This window comes from Manis pentadactyla, chromosome X (assembly GCF_030020395.1).
Source record: "Manis pentadactyla isolate mManPen7 chromosome X, mManPen7.hap1, whole genome shotgun sequence".
NCBI classification, from domain to species: Eukaryota; Metazoa; Chordata; class Mammalia; order Pholidota; family Manidae; genus Manis; species Manis pentadactyla.
Window position 1 is genome coordinate 28,772,250 of NC_080038.1, and position 12,798 is coordinate 28,785,047.

Below are 12,798 nucleotides of genomic sequence, written 5' to 3' on the forward strand. Positions count from 1 at the left end.
AAGGAGAGATGGGGGTAAACATAGGTATTCTCAACACCATGACCTCCAGCAGGCCAGATGTCTGACTGCTGTCTTGATTGTCTCATTAAAAACATTCAATTTTGAACTTAGCCACACTCCCCCCATTCTATAATGTAACTTAATGAGAAACTAGTGCTTCCATGAGAACTTGGCAGAATACATCTATTCTCTAAAGACATAAACTCATACACTACCACATTTTGTATTTTCTCTTTTGTAGTTAGAATTCATGAATGTAGAAACTATTTCTTATTTTCCTTAAACAGCAATATGATTGACTTCTGTTATAAGAACACTAAATTTTTATTTTATTTTTATTTAAGTATCATTGATATACAATCTTATAATGGTTTCACATAAAGAACACTGAAGTTTCAGCATTCACCCAAGTTATCAAGTCCCTACCCCCTCTATTGCAGTCACTGTCCATCAGCATGGTAAGATGCTATAGGGTCATTACTTGTCTTCTTTGGGTTGTACTGTCTTCTCCATGACCTACCTATGTTGTGATTGTGAATTATTGTGCCGATTAATCCCCTTCTCCCTCCCTTCCCACTCCCTTCCCTGTGGTAACCAGTAGCCCCTTCTTGGAGTCTGCTGCTGATTTGTTCCTTCAGTTTTGCTTTGTTGTTATACTTCACAAATGAGTGAAATCCCTTGGTATTTGTCTTTCTCCACCTGGCTTATTTAACTAAGCATAATACCCTCTAGATCCATCCATGTTGTTGCAAATGATGGATTTCTTTAACCTCCATATTGCTTTCCACAACAGTTGAAGCAATTTACATTCCCACCAACAGTGTAGAGGGTTCTCCTTTCCCCGCATCCTCACCAGCATTTGTTTCTTGTCTTTTGATGTTGGCCATCCTAACTGGTGTGGTATGGTAGCTCATTGTGGTTCTAATTTGCATTTCCCTGACGATTAGTGATGTGGAGCATCTTTTCATGTGCCTGTTGGCTATTCGAATTTCTTCTTTGGGGAAGTATCTGTTCAGTTCCTCCCCCCATTTTTAAGAAGACTAAATAATGTTTCAATGTCAACTTAGAAAGTGGAATTTACACACATGCCCTATCATCATAAGGAGCAGTTTTGTATAAAAAGAGATTAAATTAATGCATTTGGCCAGTAGTAGCTATACTGTTAGGAGTTACATAAAATTAACCTGACACATTAAAGTGGTCCCCAAGTATCTAATTCTAAATAACATTTTATAAGATAGGTAGGCATGAAACAATTTAGTAATTTAAAATTAGAGTTGGCTTCACTGTTTTGTTTCTTTGGTGAAATAAACCTGTTTTTTTCTGAAACCCAAAGAAATGACACATTAATACACCCTCAGTGAAGTAAAATTAATCCTACAGGTTATTGCTTGACTTTGTGGGTTAAAATTGCTTTCAAATTCTTATTATTAGCACTGTAGCTCTGGAGGCTTCTGACTCCATTACCATAGAGGTGAGATTTCATTTTTTTATTATCACTTGCCACCTTTCAAAATGTGAAGATTTAAGCACAGGCCACTTTGAGTAGGCTTAATTTTCCTAAATTGAAATACATTGAGCTCATTGTCAGTAACTTGTCTCAAAGGCAAGCTTCCAAAATTTACAAGTTATGGAAAAATGCTGAAGGAATAGATAGATATATGAATCAGTGGCATATTTAAGAATGAAATGCTATTAAAATAGGTTGCCTCATTTTACCTTCTTTACCACCTTCTTAATTTAAATCTCCCTCAAGCTGAAGAATAGATGAGGGAATCCACTTCCGTCATTTTATTTTACTGCCAAATGCATACTCTTAATTTCTTCTCCCCATGCTGTTTTCCAAATGTCATGAACTTAGAAGGCTGTTTGTTTTTAGTCAATTTTAAGTGTATTTGCATATAAGAAATGAACTGGATTGTATATGCGAGTACCCAGTGCATCTCCAAGGAAAACAATAGTAGAAATGGCTCGCCAATCAACAGGATTAAAATCTAATAGAAATGTTTTTAACATAGTGCAATCCTTTACTGCAGGGCTGAGCAAAGCATGTTTACCTCTATTTCTTCATTCCCTTTAATTTCCATATGAAAAATGAGTTTTGCTTTGATCCGTTTTTTATTTGTGCATTAAATCAAGAAACGACATGATACAATGCATATATTGTGGAACTGATAGAATACTGTTATCAACTCAAAACAATGCTTATATATTGTCATAGCTATCTATCAACAGTGTAATAAACATTATATGTTATCCTTGAGTAGCATCCTTAATGGGGCTGGGTTTGTTTTTCATCGAAAAAAATTTGGGCCACTTGTGTTTTTTTCTCTTCCCGGGTGTTAAATTCCCACTCTTATGCTTTAAGTTCACCAATCAAGAGTATGACTGCAAAACCCCAGGCCCTCACTCTCAATCCCAATAAAAGCAAAACCCCATGCTCTCTCTCTCTCCTCACCATCTTGCTGTGTGGCCCCTGGTGTGCCATGTAATTTCTAGGACCTGTAAGTAATAAACATTTCCCCCCCGAAGTTTCCTGATGGTTGTTGGTGAAAGGCTTCTTGCAATCATAAGAACCACAAGACCTGTTCACAACAGCCTATTGGTTATCAACAGCTGAGACCAGCACACAAAACAATATGTACACTCGTGCGTGTGCACACGCGCGCGTGCACACATACAAACACACAGCTTAAATATTCAAATAGTTCATTATGGCAGATTAAAAGAAAACCTCCTCTCCTGCTCTTTTGTTTCAACTCTTCTAGCTATATTTCTTATATAATATATTGTGAAATGATATAAGTTATATACATTGGTCTGCCCTGAAAACTCTTGCAATGTCCTAAATGCTAAGGGCACTAGGAGCATCTTTTAATATTTGGTCTTTAGCACAGAGCTCCCAAATCCCTTGGGTTCTCATGGGTGGTAGTATTGTTTTGTTTTAATGAGGGAATTCTTGGTGGGCTCCTGAATAGCTTCAAGCTGGGGGCTGGTAACCAGAAAGACCAAGCCATGATTAGAAGCTTGGAACTTGCAGCCCTAAGTGCCATCCTCTGGGAAGGAGAGAGGCTGGAGATTGAGTTAATCATCTATCACACCTACATGATGAAGCTGCCTTAAAAATCCAAAGAGTATGGGGCTCAGGGAGCTTCCGTACATCTTCATGCTGGAGGGGGGGACATCCCAGCTCCACAGGGACAGAAGACCCTACGCTCAGGACCTCGTAGACCTTGCCCTATATTTCTCTTCACAGGACTTTGTAGACCTTGCCCTATATTTCTCTTCATGTGGTTGTTGATTTGTAACCTTGAAAATATCCTTTCTAATGAATCGGCATTAGTAAGTAAACTGTTTTCCTGGGTTCTGTGAGCCATTCTGGCAAATTATCAAACCTGAGTATGGGTCGTAGGAACCTCTGATCTGTAGCCAAGCCAGACAGAAGTTGCGAGTAACCGGGTGACCTACTACTTCCAACTGGTATCTGAATGGTGCGCTGAGGGGTGGGGAGGCAGTCTTGTGACTCCTTAACCTACGGAGATCTGCGTGAACTCCCCTTAGCATCAGAATTGAATTGAATTGCAGGACATTCAGCTGGTGTTGGAGAGTTGGTCAGTGTGAGAAGAAACCTACACATCTGCTGTCAGAAATGTGTGTGAGTAAAGGAAAACGGTGTGTTTTTTACCTAGACACATACTTTTACAGCTATTTCTTGATTTATGTTTTAGCAAGTACCCTCAATTTTCAGTTCAGAAGTTGGGTGAACTGATCAATCTCTATTTGCTTTTCTAGATCCAGCATGTGTCTCTGCTGTGCTCTACACCCTGGGAGGATGACCTCTGTGGACTGGAGCACTGAAGCCCCCTTGAGCTCTGGCTTACAATTGCATTTTGCCAATGGCAGGTATTGGCAGGGGGTCTAAGGTCAGGAGCAGAGAGAGGTCAGGGGTCTATTCCCCCTTCCTGATGCTCCTTCCCTGCCAGATGGCAATTTAACAGTCGCTGTGCTCCTCTGCCTACGCTGTGACTCCTGTTAGGGGGCCCTTCCCCACAGTTCCAGATCTTGCCACTTCTAGTAAAACTGCTCTCTCTATTGTCTTCTTTTGTCAGGCCAAGAGAGGCTTCACACTGTTAGGGCTCTGGGGGCATCACCATTTCTATCGCGTTGCATAGTGCTTTCCCTCAGCTCCATAAAGAGTCCTTGGTCCTTCAAACTTGACATCCATTCCCACAATACCTTTTTATTTCTTGCTTATACAAATTAGCCAGAACTTTGCAATTACATGGGATACGAGTGCTATCTCCTCCCCAGATCTCGAGAAAATCTTGTACAGACCATGTTGGAGCCTAGGAGTGGCGGCAATAGGAGTAGTGGTGTTTGTTCTTGAGGAGTTGCCTTCATTAAAGGCATTTTGAATTCATTAAAGATCCTTTTTTGCCTTCAAACAAGCTTTATTTTTAATAGCCAGAGTTTAGTAACAACTTAGATGCCCATTCACAACTGATGGGTAAACAATTGTATTACATCCATACACAGTGAAATATTATTTAGCAATAGAAAGTAATAACTAGTGATATGCTCAACAACAGCAATCGCAAAACAATTATGCTTACTGAAAGAAGGTAGGAAAAAAATAGGCTCATACTGTATTATATTTACAGAAAATTCTAGAAGGTGCAAATTAAAGTACTGTGAAATAAAACAAATCAGTGGATGTATGGGGATGAGAGATCAGGAAGAGACAAGAGGAAGAGATTAGTAAGGGATTTGAAGAGATTATTAAGGGATGTAAGGAACCTCAAAATGCAATAGATAACGTAAGATAATGATAGTGTTCATTATCTTAATTGTGCTGCTGGTACCACATACAGGTGCATACATATGACAAAACTGATCAAATTGTACAATTTAAATATGTGCAGGTTATGGTATTACAATTATATACCACTAAAGCTGTTAAGAAATAAATTGGTTCCAAACAAAAATCTGGTTCTCCCTTTTCTCTTGGAATCAACCAACCCTACATTGACTCAACCATCTCCAACTTCCCATATCTTGGTAGGGTCATCCATTTGCTGCTTCAGTGGCAGCAAAAACTGGAGAACAATTATTACCACGTCTACCCAAACACTGGCTGGGTCCCAAGACCCAATCAAGACTGCAACATATCTCTTCTCTGCCCTGGGGTTCCTGCCTGGGCAGTGATGGCCATGAGGTCAACAGCCCAGGGGGGAAGGGGAATACAAAAAACATTTAGCTTACTTGCTCACACTGACCTCAGACCCAGGAGATGAACAGGTCTGTAGAACTTCTGTGTGAACTTTCACAGGTCAAGGAAGATGGGAGCATCTTCTGTACGCTCTCCCACATTTCCTAAACACGTACGGTCTTGCTCCGGTGTTATGTCTCTGGTGTCCACTGAAGCTGGAGTTGCCACCAAAGAGTTTCCCTCATTCACATTACCCATAGGCATTGCTGTGTTGTGAACTTTCTTGTGTTTAGTAAGGTTGCTCTTAGTGATGTAGGTGTTCCCACATTCATTACACTCATAAGGCCTTATTCCACTGTGAATTCTCTTGTGCACTTTCATGGAGCAACTGCGGTTAAAGGTTTTCCCGCATTCACTACACTCATAAGGCCTTACTCCACTGTGAATTCTCTTATGTATTTTCATGGAGGAACTGTGGCTAAAGGTTTTCCCGCATTCACTACACTCATAAGGCCTTACTCCACTGTGAGTTCTCTTATGCACTTTCATGGAGGAACTGAAGATAAAGGTTTTCCCGCATTCACTACACTCATAAGGCCTTATTCCACTGTGAGTTCTCTTGTGTTCTTTCATGGACGAACTGTGGCTAAAGGTTTTCCCGCATTCATCACACTGATAAGGCTTTTCTCCAGTGTGGGTTTTCTTGTGCTGAGTAAGAGCACTATTACGGAGAAAGGCCCTCCCACAGGTGCTGCACACGAAAGGCCTTTCTCCACTGTGAATTTCCTGGTGCTGAGTCAGTGTACTCCTGCGGCCAAAAGCTTTCCCACATTCACTGCACTCATAAGGTTTGGCTCCGGTATGATTTGTCTGGTGCTGAACAAGGTTGTATTTTGTGCTAAAAGATCTCCCATATTCAGCACACTCATTAGGCCTTAATCCCATGTGAGAGGCCTGCTGTATTCTGGGGCTGGAGTCAAAGCTAAAACATTCCCCGTGGTTATTGGACTCAGAAGGTGTTGGTTTGCTGTGGGTTTTCTCATGTAACAAAAAGTCGGAGCTGTGGCTAAATAATTCCCCACATTCACTGCACTTACAAGATTTTTCTTCTGTGTGTACTTTCTGGTGCTGAACACATTTGTCCTTGTCGCTGAAAGCTTCCCCACACTGACTGCACTTGTAATCCCCTTGTGCAGTGTGAAAGGCCTCATCACACTCAGTGCTCCTGTGTGGCTTCTTACCATTGTGAGCGGCGCGGTGTGGGACAAGTCCAGAGCTGGCCAAGTCCTCCGGATCCTCCTGGCGAGTGCAGGCCTTCTTTGACATGTGGCTTTGGCCGCTCTTCACGGAGGAGGTCTGGCCCTTTTCCGTTCGATATAATGTCTCTCCGTTCTGCTGCCTCCGGCTCTGGACAAGGTTTTCACTGACCCAGAAGGTTCTCCCACATGACTTACGTGGGTATGGTTGCTGCTCAGGGCATGTTCCCTGCTGCCCGGTCAGATGGAAGATGTTCTTCGAGAGTGGGTCACATGGGTGGCTCTTTTGGAAGGAAGAACCTGCCTTGAGAGTTCTCACCTGTGACACTCTCACAGAAACACCTTGCTCAGAAGATGCATCTTTATCCTCCACTTTATGACAACCACCAGTGCCAGGGCTCTCCTGGATTATCTCTGCCACTGTTGGAGCTATGTCTACCATGCCAGGAGCTTGGGAGACTCTTGGTGGCTCAGCCCTGGGAATTAGGTGGTATCTGGAAAATGCAAGTCCCTGTGAGGCCACCAGTTCAAAGTTCTCCCGCATCACAGCATAGTACAGGCGTTTCTGAGCAACATCAAGTAGCTCCCATTCCTCTGGGGAGAAGTATACGCACACATCTTCAAAAGTCACAAAGTGCTGGTTGGCGTCATTCTGAGTTCCTGCCTCTGCCATTATCACGCCGCAGTTAACAAGGACTTGCGAGATGCCACCTGGAGAGAGGCCGGAAAACACTAGGCACGTGACCTCTGCAGTCCAGTAAGAAACCGCAAGTCTCCCTTACGTGAAGTTGCAGAAGGACATCAAGGTTCCCACAAGGCACAAAGGCAGGTCTCAAGTTCGAAAAAGTCCTCCACTCCGTGTGGAAGAACCCACAGAGAAACAGCCTCTGTCGGAGCTCCCGTCACGGGCTAGAACCGGCAGCGAAACAGCCTCTGTCGGAACTCCCGTCTTCACAGGCTCGGGCGTGAACCGGAACCAAAATGACAGAGACCGGAAGTCACCCCTGGAGGCCGTCCTAAAGATGTTTTTCTTAAAGAGGAATAGCAGGTTTCCCTTGATTGGACAGAGGACGGGAGACTTTGCTTGGCGAAGATGACTTGAGGAAACCTCAAAGTTCGTAGTTTTCAGCTTCATTTAACTCCAACCAAATGTCTCCGTTCCTAATTTCATAGTCCTGTGTTCAGTCTCACGTGCAGTTGATACTAAGTGCTGATATCATGAATTTCTTTTATCCATCTCATTCTTGCTAGACAGGGTAGTTATCTTTTTCTTTTTTTATTGGGTTTATCTTGTTTTAGGCACTGTTGAATTCTCTCTTTAGTTTTAATTGTCACTTGATTTTTTTGGATTGGCTATATAGGAGGTAATCATATCCTCTATAAATAATATTTTATTTTGTACTTTCCAAGTTTTACCATCCATTTTCCCCTTAATATTATTATTTTTTCTCTCTTCTTTCTGCAGTGGCTAGAACCTTTAGAATAATGTTGATTAGCAGTGGTGATAAAAGATGACATTAAGAAAAAATTCTGAGCTTATTGTAAATTATTCTAGACTTTTCATCTTATACTGTACATATATTTTCTGTCTGGTAGAAAAATTTGTGAAAATTGTTTGCCAAGATTTGAAAAACTCATGATGATAGCTGGGTATCATTCAATGATATACTGACACATATTCACTTGACCATATATCTTTTCTCATTTAGATAATTTTAGCAAATTAACTTTGTTGGTAGATTTTCTTTAATTGTGCTATCCTTGCAGTTTTGAAATTAAACTGTTCACCATGATGTCACTATTATAATGAACTGTTAATTGTGATTTGCTGATATTCTATTTAGAATTTTTGCTTCTATGTTTATACATGTGATTAATATGCATTTTTACTTTCTTGTACTTTCCTGTCTTGGGGGCCACAGTCATTGCTAAACTCAGAAAATAAGTAATGATCTATTTTCTCTTCTATATATTGGAACAGTTTTTATACAATTGAAATTAGCTTAAAAAAAGTTCAGTAGGTCTCATATCTTTGTGGTTGAAGAAATTTAACTACTCTTTTTTTGACTTGATTTTCTTCTTGATGGGCCACTTTGCTGATTTATATTTTCCTAGAATTTTTTTCATGTTATCTAGATGTTCATATGTATTCCTAGAATATTGCTCACTGCATTATGTTATTTTTACCTTTATTTACTCTTTTTTCAGCTTTATTGAGGTATGACAAATAAAATAAAATTGTGTATGCTTAAAGTACACAATGTGATGATTTATGTATATATTGTTGAATGATTATCACAATCATTTAATTAGCACATCCTTCACCTTATATAGTTACTTTTTTTGTTTATGTGTATGGTCACAATGCTTAAGATCTGTTCTTTTAGCAAATTTTAAGTTTACAATATGGTATTATTAACAGTCGCAAGGCTGTACATTAGATCCGAAGAACTTATTCATTTTATAACTGAAAGCTGGACTCTTTGACCAATATCTTCCTATTTCTCCCACCGTCTATCCCCTGGCAACCCCCATTTTACTGTTTGTCTCTGTGAGTTTAACTTTTTTTTTTTTAAGAGTCTACATATCAGTGAGTATGTACAGTATTTGTCTTTCTATGTCTGGCTTATTTCATTTAACATAAGGTCCTTCAGTTTTAGGTTTATCTAGATTTGTCACAAATGGCAGGAATTTTTTTTAATGGCTGATGATATTTTATATATATATATCTCTCCACATTTTTTTTTATCCATTGACATTTAGGTTACTTCTTTATCTTGGCTATTGTGAATAGTGTTACAATGAACATGGGAGTGCAGAAATCTCTTCAAGATACTGATTTCATTTCTTTCAGATACATATCCAGAAAAGGGATTGCTGGATCACGTGGTATTTAATGTTAAGTAATAGATTACTTAATAACTAGTTACCCATTTTTCATTACTGGTATGGTTTATTCACACCTACCTTGTGTTTAAAAATAAAATCACACTAGACAAAGTATTGTCTTTTTTTATTATTCTAGTAAAAAACTTATGTATCTGTGGATTGAATCTATACTTTGGTTTTGTTTTGTTTCATTATTTTGTTTAATAATTATTTTCTTCAATTTAGAGTGTTTTATTTTCTTGTTCTTTTTCTACCTTCTTGCAGTGAAATTTTAATTCATTCATTTTCAGGCCTTTTAGTGTTCTAGTAAATGCCATTGGGACTTCATATCTTCCTTTTATTATTGCTTTAGCTGAAACACTCAGGTTTAAGATGTAATGTGGTTTATTATTATTTTTTATAAATATCTGTAATTATTGTTTTGAGTTCCACTTTTATCTATAAATCATTCAAAATTGTGCATTTATTTTTTTTTTAAACATCTCGATTAGTGTGCTGTGTATGTTACCTTTTGGTCATTGATTTTTCTAATACTATTTTACCTTTTATTTATTTATATTTTTTTTATTTTACCATATTTTGTTTGTGATGTTTGTATGGTAGTTTTGGGGAAACTTGAAACTCTTTCTGTTTTTATTCATGTTTGTGTAAATTTCTGCAAGTGCTTGAAAATAATTTTTTGTTCCCTCATCTGGGTGCATATATGCATATATAATAGATGTATTAGCTTAAAGCTGATCTTGGGTTATTTAAATCCTTTATCCAATTCTTTGAATTGATGGTTTTTGAGATATATGTTACCTGTTTGTACTTTCAATTCCTCCTTATCGTTCTACATTTTGCCTGATTAAGGTTAGAATGGAATGTTTTATTTTCTAAGGGCTGACTCTTTGCTCTTCATGACCTGCTTTCCCTCCTTCTTTCTTCCCTCTTGCCACAGCCCACAAAATCAGGCACTTTAAAGAGTAGAAAGAAACTTTATGACTTTTATCAAGATGAAGGAGATTTACCACACTAATCGCTGAGCATAAGAAATTGTAAAATGGAACTTTTAATATTTTAAAGCCATTCAGAATACAGTTTGCATGAATGATTCTGTACAATGCACAAGATGTTGACCTTGGAGAATGTTTATCAACAGCCCTGGGAGGAAGACGTGTAGGAATAACTCTTAATTGCACATTTAATTGACATTGTAGGAAAATGAATCTCTTATTTTATTCTGAGCATAATTACATAAAGATTTGGAAATATTATTATTACCCAAAAGACTTACTCATACTATTTTATAATATTATTAGAATCATATAAGTTCTATACTTTGAACTCTTTTAACAGAGCTAAGACAACCACCATCCTGCTTTATAGCAGAGGGCTGGAAAGTAGTTAGGAGGTAAAACAAAGCCTACCTTGTACCAGTATTTTTAGGAATTTGTAATAAATAACTTTGTAAGGACTCTCTGAAAAGTTTTCAGACATCATTTTGAACCTATGAGATTTATAGTTAATACAGTTAAAATCTGTTGTTTTAAGGTGGTTTATTGCCCTTCCAGCCAATTGGATATTTTTGTCATTTACAATGAAATAAAACCAATAATTTTTCCACATATGTTTTCACTTTGGGTAGAATTAAAGAGATTGTTGTTTTAAAGAATGAATATGTCTATTTTTTCCCAAGGGCATTTGTCCAAAGAGCCTTTTAAAGACATCTATGAGGGACTGAAAAGATTACATATATAGACAAAGGCATTGGCTCATAAAAAAATGGAACCTAGACAAGGTCCTGTGTATAAGGGGAAATAGATAATTTTAGAAGTTATAAGATATGAAATGAGTACTGTGTAATATGAGAGAATGCAAAGTTGTTCTTCAGACCCAAGATAGAGACCAGGCAGTCCATTGCCATGTCTGGCAATGATTTGAGGTGAAAATAGGGAGCTCTAAAGGCACATGGGAACTATGGCCTTCACTATGTTTAGGATTACATGAGTTGCAGTGATGACTCTCAGAATATGAGCCATGAAACATCTGGCAACACTGCCACAGCCCATCTGCTGCCACCTTGGGCTGCATTAGAAGGAATAGGGTCTGGTTCACAGAAGGGGTAGTTCCACTGTACTGATCAAAAACTACTTTTCTGAATTCATCTTAGGTGTAGCCCAAGGAAAGCAACCCAGAACAACTATGTAGGACTGGAAACAGTATTCTTTGATTTTTCTAGCTGAAAGTAAAGATTTGAGGGGAAGCCAATTGTATTGTTTCATAGATCTCAAGATCTCTTATGGAAAAAGTAATTCAATTTAGTTTGTTTCCTTTTACCAGGAAGTAATAAAGATATTAGCTTAGTAGATGTACCGTCCAGTGCCACACTAAATCCCCATATACATTACAAAGTCTGGGGTAGCATGGTAGATGATCAAGGCCCGATTTGCCTATGGATTTTTGCTGAAGTTCACAGGCATTTGTTAAAGTCCCCAGACCTTAGAAATACAGCATTGTATAAAGTGGGATGCATAAAGCCTGCGCTCTACATAGTGGGAAGAACAGTCTCCCCGTGATGCAGGGAAATGTAAAGGCATGAGTCCCTCTTCCCCACACAGAGTCAGAGCAAGGAGAGGACAAAGAGCTACGCAGGCCACATTAGCACCAGACTGCACAGGTTGTCAGCCAGTCTGCTGCGAGCTTCTTTCACTTAGCATCAACAAAGAGAAAGACTCTGAATGTCAGTCTGGAAGATAGTGGTCCAGAAACTATAAGCATGAAGTCAAAGAAAGAATAGTTGCTGCCCTTGTTTGCTTTCTTTGTTAACCATAGGTTTTTGCAGGTTATGCCTAGCCTGTGTCACCATTATTCATGTTTCCCATCTGTTTAGGAGTCAGATTTTTAGGACCCGTTTTTTTTTTTTTTTTTTTTTTTTTTTAATAATTATTTTTTATTGAAGGGTAGTTGACACACAGTATTACATTACATGAGTTTCAAGTGTACAACACAGTGGTAGAACATTTATATACATAATTCTAGGTTCCAGCTATCACCCTACCAAGCTGTTACAATATCTTGACTATATTCCTTATGCTATACATTACATCCCGGTTACTAATTTATTTTACCATTGGAAGTCTGTCCTTTTTTTTTTTTTTTTTTTTTTTTTTTTTTTTTGTGAGGGCATCTCTCATATTTATTGATCAAATGGTTGTTAACGACAATAAAATTCTGTATAGGGGAGTCAATGCTCAATGCACAATCATTATTCCACCCCAAGCCTAATTTTTGTCAGTCTCCAATCTTCTGAGGCATAACAAACAAGTTTTTACATGTAGAACAAATTCTTACATAGTGAATAAGTTACATAGTGAACAGTACAAGGGCAGTCATCACAGAAACTTTCGGTTTTGCTCATACATTATGAACTATAAACAGTCAGTTCAAATATGAATACTGATT

General features: G+C 38.5%; 1 protein-coding gene across 1 annotated transcript; it reads right to left on the bottom strand.

Annotated features, from left to right (window-relative positions):
* Positions 1–5,323: 5,323 nt before the first annotated feature.
* LOC118934028 (zinc finger protein 883) lies at positions 5,324–7,691 on the bottom strand. The gene has a single exon (XM_036929128.2). It carries the CDS (start codon positions 7,136–7,138, stop codon positions 5,324–5,326), a length of 1,815 nt encoding a protein of 604 aa, XP_036785023.2. The 5' UTR covers positions 7,139–7,691.
* Positions 7,692–12,798: the final 5,107 nt, after the last annotated feature.

Coding starts and splice junctions, on each gene's coding strand:
- LOC118934028 (XM_036929128.2), bottom strand. CDS start 7,138: ATGGCAGAGGCAGGAACTCAGAATGACGCCAACCAGCACTTTGTGACT.